The 18,340-nt window shown below is 35.0% G+C and overlaps 1 protein-coding gene across 6 annotated transcripts in view; it reads right to left on the reverse strand.

Annotated features, from left to right (window-relative positions):
- RALGAPA1 (Ral GTPase activating protein catalytic subunit alpha 1) overlaps positions 1-18,340 on the reverse strand; it is a 199,357-nt gene that overhangs the window by 37,209 nt on the left and 143,808 nt on the right. For all 6 annotated transcript variants that reach the window (XM_037503217.2, XM_054689860.1, XM_054689853.1 and 3 more), the window contains 2 exons: positions 13,752-13,875; positions 6,091-6,246 (listed from right to left, as the gene is read on the reverse strand). In XM_037503217.2, coding sequence (XP_037359114.1) covers positions 6,091-6,246; positions 13,752-13,875 — 280 coding nt within the window. The remainder of the gene's footprint in view (positions 1-6,090; positions 6,247-13,751; positions 13,876-18,340) is intronic.

Here is an 18,340-nt window from a genome sequence, read left to right on the forward strand (position 1 = left end):
TGGATTAACACACCTAAAGATATATGTACAAAGGAAAGGGGGACAACCTAATGATATCCAATTGTTCATTTGTAATAGGACACATGTTCTAGGCCTCAACTTATTACCACTAATGTGGAATTTATTAAATTCAGGAGAAAAAATACCAATACAGAAAGTGATTTTTTTATTCAGGAGAACTGGTATAAGACAACGGGTTTCTATGATTAAGTTTAAACATTAACCTTCTATTAAAAGAAATATATAACAGGACTAAAATATAAATCTGTTACTTAAAAAATCTTACATACTAGGACTATGAGGAGCAGAAGGATAAAAGCCAGATACTAGATAAAAGGAAAACTCAGAATACAGAGAAATGTTAAATTTTTTTTTTTTATTTTTACCAAAAAGTTTAGAATAGTTACACTGAATTATGAGATCAGGTAAATATTTCATTTCTACTGATTTATGTAAAGACTGAATCAATTCAGTCCCAACCTTGATAGACTACATTTTACTCAAGCTGATATAAATTACTATTTGAGAAAATGAGAACCATACAGTCCAAAATATTGCATTATATAGTTAAGCATTTGATATATTTGACTTTTATACTGTTTGGTACTACACATGTGAAAGAGATGACATTTTGAAATTTTCTCACCCAAAGAAACTCTTTAAGTTGCTCTGTCAACTGTTTCATTCACAACTGTATCAAAAAGAATAAAGTACTTATGGGCAATATTAAGCAAATTTCAGCTGTCTACTGAAAACTATAAAACACTGCTAAAGCAGTTAAATATTATATAAATAAATGGAAAGATATCCCATCTTCATGGATTGGAAGATTTAATATTGTTAAGACAATACTACCTAAAGTGATCTAAAAATACCATGTTATAATTATCAAAATCAAACAGGTTTTCCTCCCCCAGAAATTAGAAATCCTAAGATTCATAAAGAACCTCAAGAGACCCTGAATAGTAAAAAAAAAAAAAAACAAAAAACTAAAAAAAGGACAACATTGTAAGATTTCCAAAACTTATTTCAAAACTGTTACAAAGTTAGTGATTAATGAATTAAAACAAAAAGACATGTAGATCAATGGAACAGCATAAAGCTTAGGAAAAAAAAAAAAAACCTCTTGCATAGATGGCCAATTGATTTTTGACAAGGTGCTAAGATCATTCAACTCAAGGGTGGGAAAAGTACAGCAACAATCTGCTGATAAAATTGTATAGTCACATACAAAAGAATGAAATTGGACCTTTGTATTTACACTGTACGTAACAATTAACTAAATGGGCTCCAAAGCTTAAATGTAAAAGCTAAAACTAAATACAATGAAGGGCACTATTCAAGAGAGAGAAGACAACCCACAGAATAGGCGGAAAATACATGCAAATTATAAGTTTAATAAAGGATGGACATCTAGAGGGCCTCCCCTAGTGGCGCAGTTAGTTGAGAGCAGCGCTGTGAAGCTGTCTGCAGCCTCTGCAGTGCGGGTTCGATCCCAGCCAGAGGGCGAGGGTCCCACATGACGCGGCTGACCTCTCCTGTCGCGCCTGCTGCTCCCCTCAGCAGTGTATTTCAGTCAGTCTGCCTGTTCTGCTCCTCGCTGTCTCTGGTGAATCCTCTCACCCTCCTGCGCATCTGGCCTGTACCCCAGTTCTTGTATAAATAAATAAATCTTTAAAAAATTTTTTTTTTAAAAAAAGGATTGACATCTAGAATATGTAATGGACTCCTACAACGTGACAACAAAAATATAAACAGCTTAATTAAAAAATGGGTAAAAGAGCCAAACAGATACTTCTCCAAAGATATATAAATGGTTAATAGTTAGCATAATTTAATGACATGATATACAGCATCATTGGTCATTAGGGAAATGTAATCAAATCCACACTGAAATACCACTTTGAACTTAGTATAGCTAAATAAAAACATTTTTAATGATCAATAACAAGCATTGGCAAGGATGTGGAAAATTTGGAACCACTATGCATTGTGGTAGGAATATAAAATGGCACAGTCACCAAGGAAAAGTATGACAGCTCCTCAGAAAGATAATCATACGATTTCCTTATGCCTAGATATATGCCTAAAAGAACTGAAACAAGAATTCAAAGAAATACATGCGCCCTAATGTTCACTGCAGCACTATTCACAATAGCCAAAAAGTACAAACAAGCCAGTGCTCCTACAGGCAAATGGATAAATGAAATGTGATATACACACAAAATGGAGTATTACTTACTCATAAAAAGGGATGACAGTGTGACATAGGATGAACCTTAGGCTAAGTAAAATTAGGCAAACAAAAAAGAATTTACATGAGGTACCTAAAACTGGCAAATTTTTAGAGATAGAAAGTAAAACAGAGTTACTAAGGTTTGGGGTGATGGGGAAACAGGGAGTTAAAAACATTGGCACAGTTTCTGTTTGCGAGGATGAAGTTCTAAACTTTCAACTTCCTGTCTGGCAGGTTAAGGAGCTTAGAAGTTGTCACTCTGTCTCAGCAACCAGCAAAAAGCAAAACAAACTGAAAAATCAACTAATCTTCATAGATCAGAGAAGTAAGATAATAGGATAATCATTGGACAGATAGCAAAATAAGGAGAGTAATAACTTACCAGAGCAGAAAGCTTTGTAGGAAAATCCTAAACTGGAATTGACAATTAGCAAGAGATCAGTATGGACAAAACTGTGTGTGAAAAACTCCAGTGATACCTAATCACAGAGAGGTCCCCACACTTTTGTGAATTTTACTTGGAGATCTACCAAATCCTGAGTTTATATCATGGTATAGCTGCTCATGCTTGCACAGGGGAAAGGGTGGAGTCACCATCAGGATATATGACAGCGTTCTGTTATCAAAAGTGCCTGTCCTCAGGAGAAACCACTACCAACTATGGAGGCATATGCTAGGATTTTTAACCTACTACGGGTAGGAGAAATATGCAACTCCAGCTCTTTCTATCCTTCCACGGGGAAAGGGAAATACCCAACTTCAACCCTCTAGAGTCATCCTGCTCCACCCAAAGGGGTGGACTAAGAAACAGTGTTTAACTTGACAGTCATATTCAACTCCCAGAAAATCATAGATAAAAAGAAAAAAATCTTGACATAAGCTGGAGAAAACTAATCTTATAGAGGAGTAAGATAAGAACTTTATCTGACTTCTCTGTAACCATCCAAGCATTCAGAAGTGGAGTGAAACATTTAAAGTGCAAAAATAAAGAAGAATAAAGATTTTCTCATACAAATAAAAATTGATGGAATTCTCTGCCAATAGACCTGCCTTACAAAATGTTCAAAGTTCGGGGCCTCCCTGGTGGCGCAGGCGTTAAAGACACAGCGCTATCAAGCTATCGCCAGTTATTGCAGCATGAGTTTAATCCCAGGCCAGCCAGGGAGCAACCCACATGGCACAGCAGAGCTCTCCTGTCTCACCTACTGCTCCCCTCAGCTGTACATATCAGTAGATCTTCCTGATTTGCTCCCCACTTTCTCCGGTGAATCCTCTCACCCCTCGCCCCTCCTCACACTTCTGGTCTACACCCCAGTTCTATATGCATAAATAAATCTTTAAAACAAACAACCCCCCCCCCCAAATGTTAAAAGTTCTTCAGAGAATGAAAATGATACAGGTTAGAAAGTCAGATCTACACAAAGAAAGGAAATGCATTGACAAATCAATAAATGAAGGTAAAAAAAAATTACTCTAACAGATAACAGTTTGTTCAAAGTAATATCGACAATGCATTTAATCACATTTGCTTATACTTTTGTGTATGTATACTTATGTGTAAGTGAAAATGAATGACAGCAATGATACAAAGGACAGGAGGGAAGAATTGGGCATTTGTGCTATTGTAAGATACTTAAAAATGTCTGTGAATAGTATAGTATTATTTAAAAGCAGACTCTGATTACCTATAAAGGCGTAGTTTAAACCCCACGTTAACAACTAAAAAAGTCTAAAAAGAAGTATAATTGATATATTGAGGAATGAGAGAAAATGGAATCCTATAAAACATTCAATTATAACCACAAAAGGTAAGAAAAGTGTGAAATACACATACACACACAAGGAATAAATCACAAGGTCAACAAACAGAACAGAAACAAATATGATAGATATTAATTCAACAATATTAATGATCACTTTAAACTTCAATGGTCTAAAAACACCAATTAAAACATAATGTCAGAGCAGGGGGGTAAAAAAAAGGACCAGATTTTGTTTTCTACAAGAGAACCACTTTTAATAGAAAAATTCATATAAATTAAAAATAAAGGGATGAGGGCTCCCTGGTGTTGCAAAGGGTTAAGCACTGCACTATGAAGCAATCCGCAGCCTCTGCAGCGGCACGAGTTTGATCCCCGGCCGGCCAGAGAGAGACCCACATGGTGCAGCAGACCTCTCCTGTCTCGCCCGCTGCTCCCCTCAGCAGTGTTTCAGTCAGTCTGCCTATTCTGTTCCCTGCTCTGTCTCTGGTGAATCCTCTCACCCCCCCAAATCTCTGGCCTATGCCCTAGCTCTTGTATGCATAAACAGGTAAATCTTTAAAAAAAATATAATAAATAAAGGGATGAGACGGATATATCATGTTGAAACCCATAAAAAAAGTGGAAGTAGTTGTATAATTTCAGATAGAGCAGACTTCAGAGCCAGGAAAGTTATCAAGGCTAAAGAGGCGCAGTACTCCAAGAAGGCATAACCAGTCTTTAATGTGTATGTACCCAACAACACATTTTTAAAATATGTGAGGCAAAAGCAAATATGACTGCAAGAGAAAGAGAAGAATTCACTATTATAGTTGGAGATGCTAATATCCTTCTATCAGAAACTAGAGATAGAGCAGGCAGAAAATTGTAAGGATATAGTTGACACCTTTGTGTCAGTATTCATAGCTCATTTTTGAACTTCTAAAAACTACAGGCCAAGAAATTTTATAGTAAACTTGTTCCTACGTCTTCCTACATTTATCAACTACCTTCGCCTTTACGACTCATTTCAATCTAACTAGAATCCATATGTAACCATTACTTATTTAGCAGGCAATTTTCAACAATATTACAAAATGTAAATAAAAGGGATCAAGGGCATTAAATTTATTTTATAAAATATTTGAGAGTTCTAAAGTTCCTTTTCAAAAGAGTATGTGAATAACTGTTTTCATAGTTTCTTAACAAAGTATGCAGGGCTTTGACATCAGACAACAGAGTATCAAAAAAAGAGAGATGACATTAATTTGGTTAAATTACTGACTTATACTGCAGCATGAGTTCAATCCCCGGCCAGCCAGGGAGCTACCCACTTGGGGCAGTGGACCTCTCCTGATTCACCCGCTGCTCCCCTCAGCAGTGTATTTCAGTGGAACTGCCTGTTCTGCTCTCCACTATCTCCGGTGAATCCTCTCACCCCCTACACCTCTGGCTTACACCCCAGTTCTTGTATGCATAAATAAATAAATCTTTAAGAAAAAATTACTTGCTTAGTAGTTCTGAAGAAAATAAGGAGGAAGAAGAAGAGGAAGAAAAGGTAAATAAATGTTGGATATGGTCTTTTAAAATTGTTGCTTGCTAATGAAAACAAACATGGATTGAATATACACAACTGTACTTTGAGGTCTCTGTGGTTACTAGAATGATACTTTTTCAAAGACCTGGGCCATCAAAACCATTCTACTATAGCCCTCATAAATTCTGAGGTAGTAAAACTTTAATTAGGTGTTATTTTACCTGTTATATTAGTTCTAGTTAGAATTTATGATAAGCATGTTATATTTTAGGTGTTTCATAATAATTTCCTTTCCCCCCACCTCTCAATCAATATGAACATTAATCTATCCAAATATCAAGGAACTTGAAATATAATTTCACCTGTTTGAACATATACAGAAGTTTTTCCATTTGTCATATCCCCATTTACTTGAAGGTGAATCCTTTCAACCATATTGTTATGTTTCTGAAGATAGAATTGTATGAAGAGTGAACTGTATGAAGAGTATTCAGAAATAGCATTTGATCAATTAGATTACTCAATTAGGTATTTTATGTATTTCCTTAATTCCAAGCACTTTTTCCCTCAGTACTTACTTTTTTTGTCAAAGAGTCATCAGAATCAGAAGGCATTCTTGTTGATACATGAAATATAACTTCTACTGTAGAGGTAGCAAAATATGGTGTGGTCAATCCAGTACTTTTGTTTTTTTGTAGTCCTCCCATGAAACCACAATGGTTTGTAAGATTTACCTAGAAAAATTAAGAGTCACATAATCTTAACTAAACAAAACTAAAAAACTCACTAGTGAAAAAGACTCAAATATTTACTTTGCAAAAACATAAGGAACATAGTATTTTGCACATTATCAACTAATGCTTGATCCAGAATTATTAAGTTAGATCTGTTCTGTTCACACTAGTTTTTTCTTAAGTATCTGAGGATCCCTAATTAGTAGGGCGTTAATTAGGAAAGAAATCAACTGCTGTGAGTTATGCATGTTTTCTTAGAATACTAGGTGTTAATGGTAAATTATAAAGGTTGTAGGGAACACCAAGGCCAGAGAGTAAAAATCAAGTGGCAAAACAAGACTGGAAATGACTTGGGGGAAAGTTAAAATGGTAATGTCACTTTGGTAAAATGATTAATTAACAGTGTCATTTTATTCAGCAAAAATGACTTTGTAGTTAATAATACCTATCATAGTCCAGAACAAAAATGTAAAAATGTAGAATGTATACTTGAAATGTATTAACTACAAATTAATCAATGTAAATATATTTAAATATCTTTTTTCTAAGTTATAAATAAAATACATGCTAATACCAGGGTTAATGATTAGATGATAGGGCCCTAGGCATGTGCAATATACAATAGAGTCTTTTGTTCATTGCAGAAAATTAAATATTGAAATAAGAAAACTCAAACAATGTTTGTATCTCTCCACTCACAGAAAATACTTTTGCATATGCTTTTATACAATAAAATCTGAACATCCAATAAAAGGAAGAATAAAGCCAAATCTCTGCACCATGTCAACTGAACATGTCTCAAATCTGTATTACTATCTGTTGCTAAAGGCTAAACATTAACAAATTAGTTTCCAAGCTGTTACAACAAGCTTATCTCACTTGTACTTTAAAATTTATTCTGAGGGCCTCCCCGGTGGCGCAGCGGTTGAGCGCTGGGTTGCGAAGCTGACCGCGGCCTCTGCGATGCCAGTTCGATCCCCGGCTGCTCCCTGGCCACCTGAGGAGGGTCCCACATGGCGCGCAGACCTCTCCTGCTGCCCGCTGCTCCCCTCAGCAGTGTACTTGGGTCCTTCTGCCTGCTCTGCTCCCCGCTCTGGCTCTGGTGAATTCTCTCACCCTCCCGTGCTTCTGACTGTACCCAGTGCTTATATAAACAAAACAAACAAACAAACAAATAAATAAATAACATGCCTCTATTAAAAAAAAAATTATTCTGACATATAACTACATTCATATAAACTAAAATTTAAAAGATATATAAAGCTCTTTCTTCCATATATCTCCCCAGTTCTCCTCTCAGAATGCAGTTCCTTAAATATCCCTCCAAATGTTCTTCATATAAATTCTTTTATATATGTGTGTGCTCTGTGTATACACACACACACACACACACACATATACAGATCTGTATCTTACTTTTGTACTTAATATACATTAAAAAATACTTATTAGTAAGTAAAGAGTTTCCTCATTTTTTTGGTTTCATGGTCTCATAGAAGTAGCCCCCTACTTAGAGGATATTTAAGTTATTTCTGATCTTTTGCTATTACAGTCAATGCTGCAGCGATTAACACTGTACACATTATGTTGTATTTGTGAAAGTAAATGTAGGACAGAGTCAGAAATGGAACTAAGTCAAAGCACACATGCATTTCCAATTCTAAAATTCATTACTAAATTACTCTCCACAGAGGGCACTGACAGTATACGAGAGTGCCTTTTTCTCCCATATTCTCTCAAATATATTACCAAATTTTATGGTTTTTAATAATCCGATAGGTGAAAAATGGTATCTAAGTATATGTTTTTTTGTTCTCTTTTGTTTCAGTGAGAAAGTTATTTTCAGGTCAATTCTCTTTCCAAGGAGATTATATAATGGAGAAAGTTTCAGTTTAGCTTGTTTGCTGCAAACCCTTTGTAACACTTGCTGATCTCAATTTTTTTTTTTCAATTTAACTTTTTATCTGGAGATAATTATACACTCACATGAACTTGTAAGAAATCATAACAGATCCCATGTAACTTTTACCCAGATTTCCCCGATGCAAAACTACATCACAACCAGGATACTGACAATGATATGGTGAGACAGGACAAATTCATCACCGCAAAGATGCCCACCTTGCCTGTTCCCTGTGGCCCATCAACTTCCCTCCCACTCATCCCCCTCCTTAACACTGGCAATTACTAATCTGTTCTTCACTATACTATAATTATCTTTTCAAGAATGTTATATAAATGAAATTAAAAAGTATGGAAACCTTCGGAGATTTTCTGTTTATTTTACTGTTAATGATTTCAAGTTTGATTCCACCACTGTTGGAGAACACACTGTATGACTTCAATGGTTTTTAAACTTCCTGAGGTTTGTTTTATGGTTTATGTTGGTATGTTCCATGATCACTTGATAAAAGTCAATGTTCTAAAGTTGTTGGGTGGAGTGTACTATTTATGTCAATTAGATTCTGTCTGTTGATGGTGTTGATGAATTGTTCTATAGATTTGCTGATTTTCTGTCCAGTTTAATTTTTCTCTTGGTTGTTGAGGGAGTAAGTTACCATGTTAAATGTGGAGACCTCTTTTTCAGTTCTATAAGCTTTGCTTCATAGACTTGGCAGTTCTGTGTTTGCTGCACACACATTTAGGATGGCTGTGTCTTAATGTTAGGTTGATCCTTTTGTTAATATAGTGTGTCTCTGTCACAAGTAATTTTCTTTGCTCTTAAGTCTACTTTCATAATGTAGCCATGCTGGCTTTTATTTTGATAAATATTTGTACAATGTAGCTTTTTCATCCTTTTACTTTTCTACCAACCTGTATTTGTTATATTTGGAGTTTCTTTCAGATAGCATATAGGTGGGTCATGTTTTTTAAACCACTCTTCCATTTCTAATTGTTACATTTAGACCACTGTAGTTTATATGATGATTGATATGTCAGGCTTACATATCCCATATTATTTGCTTTCAGATCTCCCTGTTTTTTGTTTCTCTATTTTTTCTGCCTCCTGTGGATTACTTGAATATGTTCTAGAATTCCATTTTTTAAAATGTATCTTTAGGTAACTACTTTTAATGGTTGTTCCTGGTATTATACTATATGTATATAAAACATCACAGTCTACGGATGGCAGTTTTAGCAATCTGAAATAAAGAAACCCTACCCCCTTTATGTCATTACCCTCCCATTTGTAATGTGATTGACATGAATATTTTAATGACATTACATTTAGAAATGCTTAAGATAGTGAAATAACTTCTATATTCACTATTATACATAATTAAGAAAACTCAAGAGGAGAAATATAGTGTATTTTTTCTTGCCATGCTCTTTCATCCTATTGTTCCCAGGTTCCCTCTATAATTTCCTTTCTGTTCAGAGAACTTTTAATGGCTTTTTTATGGTAGGTCTGCTGGCAACAAATTCTCTAAGCTCTCTTTCATCTGAGAATGGTTTGCTTCATTCCTACAATATGCGATTCTCGGTTGAAATTTTATTCTTTTAGAAACTGAACAATATTATGTTACTTCTTTCTTGCAACTATAGTTTCTGATGAGAAATTTACTATCATTCTGTTTGCTTTCCTCTTATAGATAAGGGGAATATTTTTTCTCTAGATAGAGATTTTTTTCTTTAGTTTTCAGAGGTGTATTTATGATGTGCCTTTGTATTTCTTGGGTTTTGTACAGTTTCTTCAATCTATAGCTTTATTTCTCTTGCTTAATTTGGGAAGTTTTCAACATTATTCCTGCAAGTAATTTTCAGATTCAACTTCTTTTTCCCTTCTGGCACTCAGATACCAGGAATGTTAGCATGGTTCGACAGGCCCCAGATGTTTGGTTCATATTTATTTCAACCATTCTATCTTCTAGATTCTTTTCTTCTGTACTTCTATCTGCACCAGACTTTGCTGCTGGACATTGAATCTTTTATTTAATTCAGGATTCCATTTGGTGATTCTTTGTATCTTCTATTTCATTGCTGAGACTTCCTAGCTTTCATCTGTCTCAGCTATATTCCTAATTGCTTGTTGGAGCATTTCCGTCATGATCATGTTAGAATCGTCATCTGTATGCTGGCATCTATTATCTTTTCATTTAGCTGGATATCTTCCTGGTTCTTGGTATGATTTTTGATCAAAGCATATACCATTTTTATTTTATGAGACTCTTACTCTTATTTAAGACTTCAGTTTTAGCTGGCTATTTTGTTCCTCAGCTCCTGCCTTATTATAGGTAGGTAGAAAGAGAAGTATAGTCTCCACATAACTGGTGACCCTCATAACTGTGAGGTGGAAATAGGGTGTCTTACTACTGCTAAGTGACAATAAAAAGCTTCATTCTCCACTAAGCTTCCTCTCACACTACCCTAGTGGGGAAGGAAGGGCATCTAATTTCTGCAGATGGGGTTTGACTTCCAGGCTCCCTATACAGTCTCCAGTGATACAGTGATATATATGGGGGATTTGTTGATCAGCTAGTAGAGATGAAAGTAAGTCTTGGCTTTCCACTTGGCTTTCTCTGATGTTTTCTGATACTACTCTGATGTGGTATTGGGCATGCTTCATTATGGTCTTGTGAGGGTGAAAGTCTGGGTTCCCAAATTGACCGTTGTCATTGAGTGAAGATGGGGATCACGGTATTTCTTATGCTGTGGTATTTGGCTGAGACACAGCATTTATAGTCTACATGTTTCCTGTATTTCTAGGTTGCTCCTTTCCTGGTCCTTTGGCTAGGAAAAATGCTTTTGTTGAGTGTATTTGGTCTGTGCTTGTTGATGTTTCCAGGTTGCTGGCTTCTTCAGCTCCAAATCTGGGATAATATGAGGCAAAAGTAAACTCTGTGAACTCACCGTCATGTCATTCCTTGGTCCCAAAGATTCTAGTTGGTCTGTTTTCTTCTCTCCACCTTTCAGCCTTATGTTTGTTTTATATGTAATGTCCAGGCTATGATATATTTATTGTGAAGAATAGGGAGAGTATGTCTACTTGGTCTTCCCAGAAATTTCTACTGTACAATTTATGGATTTTAGTATATTCACAGGTAATCATCATCATCGCAGTCAATTTTAGAACATTTCATTACTTCATAAAGAAATCCTGTACCCTTTAGCTATCATCCCAATTTTCCCTTACTACACCCCACCAACCAGCTCTAAACAAACACTACTTTGTCCTTATACATATACTTTACTGTGGATAGTTCATTTAAATGGACTTTAATATGTGGTGTGTGTGAGTTTGTTTCATTTAGCATACTGTTTTCAAGGAACATCCACATTATAGCACTTCATGCCCATTATGACTGAATACTATTACACTGTAAGGATACACCATGTTTTATTCATTCATTTATCAATGGCATTGTATCTTTTGGTTATTATGAATATACTGCTAATAACATTCATGTATATATATGTACAGGTTTCTACTTGGACATATGCTTTCATTTCTCTTGGATATATAGGAGTGGAATTTCTGGCCAAATGGTAATTCAATGATTTACTGTTTGATAAACTGTTTTCTGCAGCGGAAACATGATTTTACATTATTACTGATGGTTTTTATTTTTCCAGATCCTAGTGTACACTTGTCATTATCTGAATTTTTTAATCTAACCATCATGGTGGATGTGAGGTGTTATCTCACAGTGGTTTTGATCTGCATTTCTCTGATAATGACACCAAGCATCTTTTCATGTGGTCATAGGTCATTTGTATGTCTTTGGAGAAATGTTTATTCAGGTCATTTTTGGTTTACTTGGTCATTTTTCAATTGGTTTGTCTTTTAATTACTGATTTGTATAAGCTCTTTGTATATTTTAGGTATTAGTCTCTTATATATATGATTTGCAATTATTGTATTTTCTCCATTTCTGTGGGTTACTTTTTCACACTGTGGGTGGCACCTTCTGAAACAAAAAAGGTTAAATTTTGATGAAGCCCAATTTATCTTTTTCCATTGTTTCTCATGTTTTTAGTGTCATATCTGAAAATCCCTTTTATTTGTCAATTATATCTCAATAAAGCTGGGGGAAAAATCATTTGCCAAACCTAAGGTAATGAAGATTTACTTCTATCTTGTCTTCTATGAGATTTACAGTTTTTACCTTTTAAGTCTTTGATTCATTGAGTTAATTTTTGTACACAGTGTGAGACAAGAGTCCAACTTCATTTTTTTGCATGTGGCTATTCAAGTTCCAGCACCATTTGTTGAAAAGATGATTTTTTCCAACAAATTGGATGGTCCTGGCACCTGTGTTGAAAATCAGACTCTCAATTCTATTCCATTAATCGATATTCCATTAATCTAAATGTCTATCCTTGGTGTCAGCACCACGTAATTTTGCTTTGCATTAAATGTGAGTCTTCCTAATCTGCTGTTCTTTTTCAAATATCCCTTGCTGTCACCAATACTTATATACCAAATGCAACAGTTTATGGACTGGAGACTCTGCAAAGCACTGAGATTTAAAAAGAAAAATCAATGAGATGATAATGTCTGCCCCTTCTATGAGTTTACAGTCTAATGCAATAATCTTCAGCAATTTTACTCTCTACAAGATTTTTGAGAATCTATTATTAAGAACTGTAACACAAGTTTTCATAAGTTTAAACTGTTGCAAAATATATTACTTCCAGTGTATTGTATATTATAGATATATAAGTGCCTTAAATATATTTTCATCAAAATCTTAGAGCTTAGAGATTTTACTGCTACAATACATATGTCTGCTATTAATGACAAATTAGTCACATCAAAATTCACTTTGTTTTCAAAATATAAAGATACTAATCCAATACAAATAAATATATTAATACAAATCCCTATGACAAATAGTTTGCTTTTGAGTTATAATTTAAGATAGACAGATTTGATACAGGAATCTTTACATGAACTGGTTGCCAGGATAACAAAGTGCCATAAACCTTTCAGTATTTCTTGCTTTGTTGTCAGGAACTCTACCTTAGGAACATGGCATCTTGAATGAGTTACCTTTCTTTTTTTTGGTGCTAAACCCTTTGGGGCAATGTAGGATTTGTGTGAGTGGTATACTTTTCCTTTTACAAAGTTGAAGAATAGATAAGGAGTAGTAAGAGACTGCAGAAGAGTTTTCAGGCATTAACTTTAGTAAAATGGAGGATGTGGAAACTAATCTCCTCAAAACTAATCATGTCAACATCCCCCTAGAAAATGCTGATATAACCCTAAGGACAGTCTTATCTTAAAGATGACTAGTTTACTGGGCCACATATGTGATGAAAATTTAGCTCTTCTCAACCTAAAGAGTTTTAGTTTTCTCTGACAAAACACTGTCTCATATATCAACACCTTTCTTTTCAAAATCCCAGCTGCTACTGTCTTTGCAGATGAGATGTAAGGCAGAAACAACAAACCCATTGTTATGTTGTTGAATTTCCTATAATGTTTCTTCTAAAATAAATCAGAAATAAAATCTCTGCTCCCAAATACAAATAAAATATTTGATATAATTAAAATATAATACCTCCCAACCAAGACCAGCTACAAATTCCTCATATGCTTGACTTCCTCCTGTATTGGTGAGAATGGAATGTTTGTCTTCCTGTCCTTCAGCAACATAAAATACTGCAATCTTGTGTGTTTCTCGGCTGTAAAACATAAAAATTATACAATTCATCAAATCATAAATTCATCCATCCATTCATCTTGTAATTAAGTTCTATGTACAAAGTATATGGCAATAATAGATGAAAATGAATTAAACTGCATAGTCTACCCTGGGAAATAAATACAATAGAAGTGAAAATTTTTTGAAGTAACAAAACTGCCATTGAAACTGAGGAAAGTTTTACTTCTGATTGCAGAAAGAGAGAAACTTAAAGGAGAAGGTAATATTGATTTCAGTGAAGGTAAGACTTGACAAATGAAAAGAAAGAGAACAGGAAATACACAAGGTGCTATGAACATTCACGTATATATATGTATAGGTTGCACAAGGTACAAATGCATGAAACAGCTGAAAAGTGTTTTGTTTTGCAATGTGAGTGAATTCTACAGCTAAAGGGGTTGGCTGTTTTTAAGAAATAAAACAAGTAGGAGTACAGAGATGAGTAAGAAAATGATCCATTTCTTAAAGTTTTTATTATGGACTAAAAAGAATTCCCATTTTGCTTTGCTGGAAATGTCTCCCCCTCTGCCCTCCCCCCACCCCCCAAAAAAGGCTGCTTCAGACAAATGGCATTGTTTGCTGTGAGGAGCCCTGTGGCAAGAAGAAAACAAAACACCCATAAAGTCCATAGTCCAAGTCTGTCCCTGTCATCTTTTTGAGTTGCTGGAAGAAGGAGCATGAGGTAACAATTTTATTCTACCCCCCTCACATCTTTAGGGGTAGTTCTTAGAATAAAAGATTCAAATAACCTTTGGTCCTTACATTTTCCCTAACACAGATAGCTCTGACTGTACTGACTTTGTAAGATCAAGGATTTCTTTGAAGGAACAGTACTTCTCCTTTATCAGTTAACTAATTCTGTTAGAAACCAATCTCCTTTAGTTAACTGAAAATTTTATAAATAAATTAGATGTCTTTTCTTTATTAAAGAACAATTGTGATATATGTACAATGGAATGCTACTCAGCAATCAAAAAGATAAGCTCATGCCATTTGCAGCAACGTGGGTGGAGACAAAGACAAACTTTAAAACCAACTCTTGAAAAGTGATTATTGATCTTAGGCTTTCAGAAGGGGAGAAGGAGTGAGAAGGGTGAAAACAGGCATGGTGGGGAGAACACAACAGATTGTGGTAGAAGATTATGAATGCTTTGGTGGAGGGAGGGCTATGGTATTTGCAACTGCGACACTAGCAAGGATGTAAAATAATGAAACTTCAAGGACAATAAAAATAAATTTTAAAAAAGAATGATTGTGTATTCTTTCTGTGCCTACGTTTTACTTATAGAAATTGAAACCATATCTCTGAGGTGGAGGACTGGCCACTCAAGAGAAATCTGATGGCAGTTTCCCAAGTCTAGGTCCTGCAGTTCGCTAGATAACCTCTTTAATAGAAATGAAAATGTAACATACCAAAACTGATGGTATGCAGGTAAAACAATGCTCACTGGGAAATTTATGGATGCAAATGCCTACATTAAAAAAGAGGAAAAGATATCATATTAACAACTAGACCTGAGCTCCAAAGAAATTAGAAAAAGAAGAGCACCAAAACTCAAAGCAATCAGAAGCCTGGAAATAATAATGACTAGAGTGAAAATAAATGACATAGAACAGAAAAACAGAGAAAAGTTGATGAAACCAAAAATAGGTTCTTTAAGATTAAAAATAAAATCAGGCCTCCGTGGTGGCACAAGGGGTTAAGACGCAACCTATGATGCTATCCGTAGCCTCTGCAGCATGAGTTCGATCCCCAGACCGCCAGGGAGCAACCCACATGGTGCAACAGACCTCTCCTGTCTCACCTGATGCTCCCCTCAGCAGTGTATTTCAGTCAGTCTGCCTGTTCTGTTCCCTACTCTGTCTCTGGTGAATCGTTTCACCCCGCATCTCTGGCCTGTATCCCAGTTCTTGTATGCATAAATAAATAAATCTTAAAAAAAGGTTAAAAATAAAATAAAAAACCTATGGTTAGGCTGTGCAAGACAAAACTCAAAGTACTAAAAGAAGGAATGAAAGAAACATCACTACATACCTTAAATAAATAAAAAAGATTAAAAGGGAATTCTACGAGTAACTGTACACCAACAAAGTAGATAAATTAGATCAAATGGGTAAGTTCTAAGAAATTACACAAATTACTAAAACCAACTCAAGAGGGACTATAATATCTGGTTAGATCAATAACAAAGAAAGTGAATTAGTAATTTGATTGAAAAAGGAAGAAGTAAAACTATATTGACTTGCCAGGTCACAATTTTAATACAGAAAATCCTAAACAATCAACTGAAAATCACTAAAATAAATAAGCGCAGCAAGCTTTCATGATTCACTATCAACAACAACAAAAAATCAATTACATTTCTATACACCAGCAATGAATAATCCAAACACAAGGTAAACAATTCCTTTAAAAAAAAAAACAACAACTGAGGTAACACTGGTTTATAACACTTGCTATTGCTTAGCGGCACGGGGGCATATCCTGCAGGTGCTGGCCACACAGAGCCCATGACCAAGGTACTGTGGCCTCCCCACATCTCACTAGGTCACCTCCCTACTTGGCTCTTCCTCTTCCCCGCTCTTTCTGTTACCTTAATTTAGAGTTTGCTTTTATCCAATCTTCTGTTTTGTTTCTCTGTTTCACATATAAGTGATACCATCTGGTATTTTTCTTTTAACTCATTTTGCTTAGCATAATCCCCTCCAGTTTTAAAAAGATTTTTTTTTTAAATAACTGAACAGTATTCCTTTGTATATACAGACCACATCTTAATCCACTCATCTGTCTTTGGGTACTTAGGTTGTTTCCATAGCTTGCCTATTGTAAACAGTACTGCACTGAACACAGGAGTGCATATATCCCTTTGAAATAGTGATTTTGTATTTTTTTGTGTAGATACCTAGGAGTGGAACTGCTAAATTATATGATAGATCTATTATTCACAGTAGACAAAAAGTAAAACTAACTCAGTATCTATTAACTGATGAACAATATTTTTAATATTTTGAGATAGTGCCATACTGTTTTCCATAGGTGATGAAGCAGTCTATACCCCACCAATGTGTGTATGAAGGTTCCGTCAAGAAAACAATTTCTTTTATAATAATAGCATCAAAAAATACTTACAAATATTTAACAATAAGCACAAGACTTATACTCTGAAAACTATAACACTTGTCAAAAGAAATTTAAGATCTTAAAAAAAAAATCCTACATTCATGGAATGAAAGACAGAATCATTAAGTTCTTATTTCCTAAAGTGAGTCACAAATTTAATACCTATAAAATCCCAATTTTTCTTTTCAAAAACTGACAAACTGATCCTAAAATTCACTGGAAAATATAAAAGATTCAGTAAAGCCAAAGTAATTTTGGGCCTCCCCTGGTGGTGCAGGCGTTGAGCGCAGAGCTGCGAAGCTCCTTGCAGCCTCTGCAGCGCCAGTTCGATCCCTGGCCACTGGTGAGGGTCCCACATGGTGTGCAGAACTCTCCTGCGGCGCCTGCTGCTCCCCTCAGTGGTGTATTTCGTCGGTCTGCCTATTCTATTCCCCACTCTGGCTCTGGTGAATTCTCTGACCCTCCCGCACTTCTGACTGTACCCAGTGCTTATATAAATAAATATTTAAAAAAAAAAAGAACAAAAATTGGAAAATTCATACTTCCCAATTTTAAAACTAGCTACAAAGCTACAGTAATAACTGCAGCATTGCCATAAGAACTGTCATATAATCTATAGGGAACAGAATCTTCAGTTCAGAAATAAACCTTTGTATTTATGGTCAATTATCAATACATTTTGAAAATAGTACTGAGACAATTTATTAGGGAGTATAAGTAATTTCAACAAATGTTATTAGAAAAACTGGACATTTACATGTAAAAGAATGTTGTATTCTTATCATATACAAAAAATTAAATCAACATGGATCATAGATCTAACTATAAGGCCTAAAATTAGCAAAATCTTATTTTAAAGGTGTATAAAACTATAAAATGTCAACATAAAAAACTACATGAATGTTCACAACAGCATTATTCACAGTAGACAAAAAGTAAAACTAACTCAGTATCTATTAACTGATGAACAAACAAAATGCAGTAAACTCATACACTGGAATATTACTAAGCAATAAAACAAAGAAGAACTTGAACATGCTGCAGTATGGATGAACTTCAAAAATATTGTGCTAAGAGGCCTGCCACAAAATACCACATACTAATTTTTTTTCATATGAAATGTCCAGAAAAGGTAAATCCATAGACGAAAAGGTAAATCCATAGACAAAAAAGTAAATTAGTGTTGTTGAGAGCTGGGGTTTAACTGTTGATGCCTAGGGATGATGCAGAATCACTGGTAATGGGTATGGGTTTTTTTTTTTTTTTTGAAGGAACTAAAATACTCTAAAATTAGACTGCCGTTATAGTTGCCCAACTCTGAATA

This window comes from Talpa occidentalis, unplaced genomic scaffold (genome assembly GCF_014898055.3).
Source record: "Talpa occidentalis isolate TD23 unplaced genomic scaffold, MPIMG_talOcc4v2.1 talOcc4.11, whole genome shotgun sequence".
NCBI lineage: Eukaryota > Metazoa > Chordata > Mammalia > Eulipotyphla > Talpidae > Talpa > Talpa occidentalis.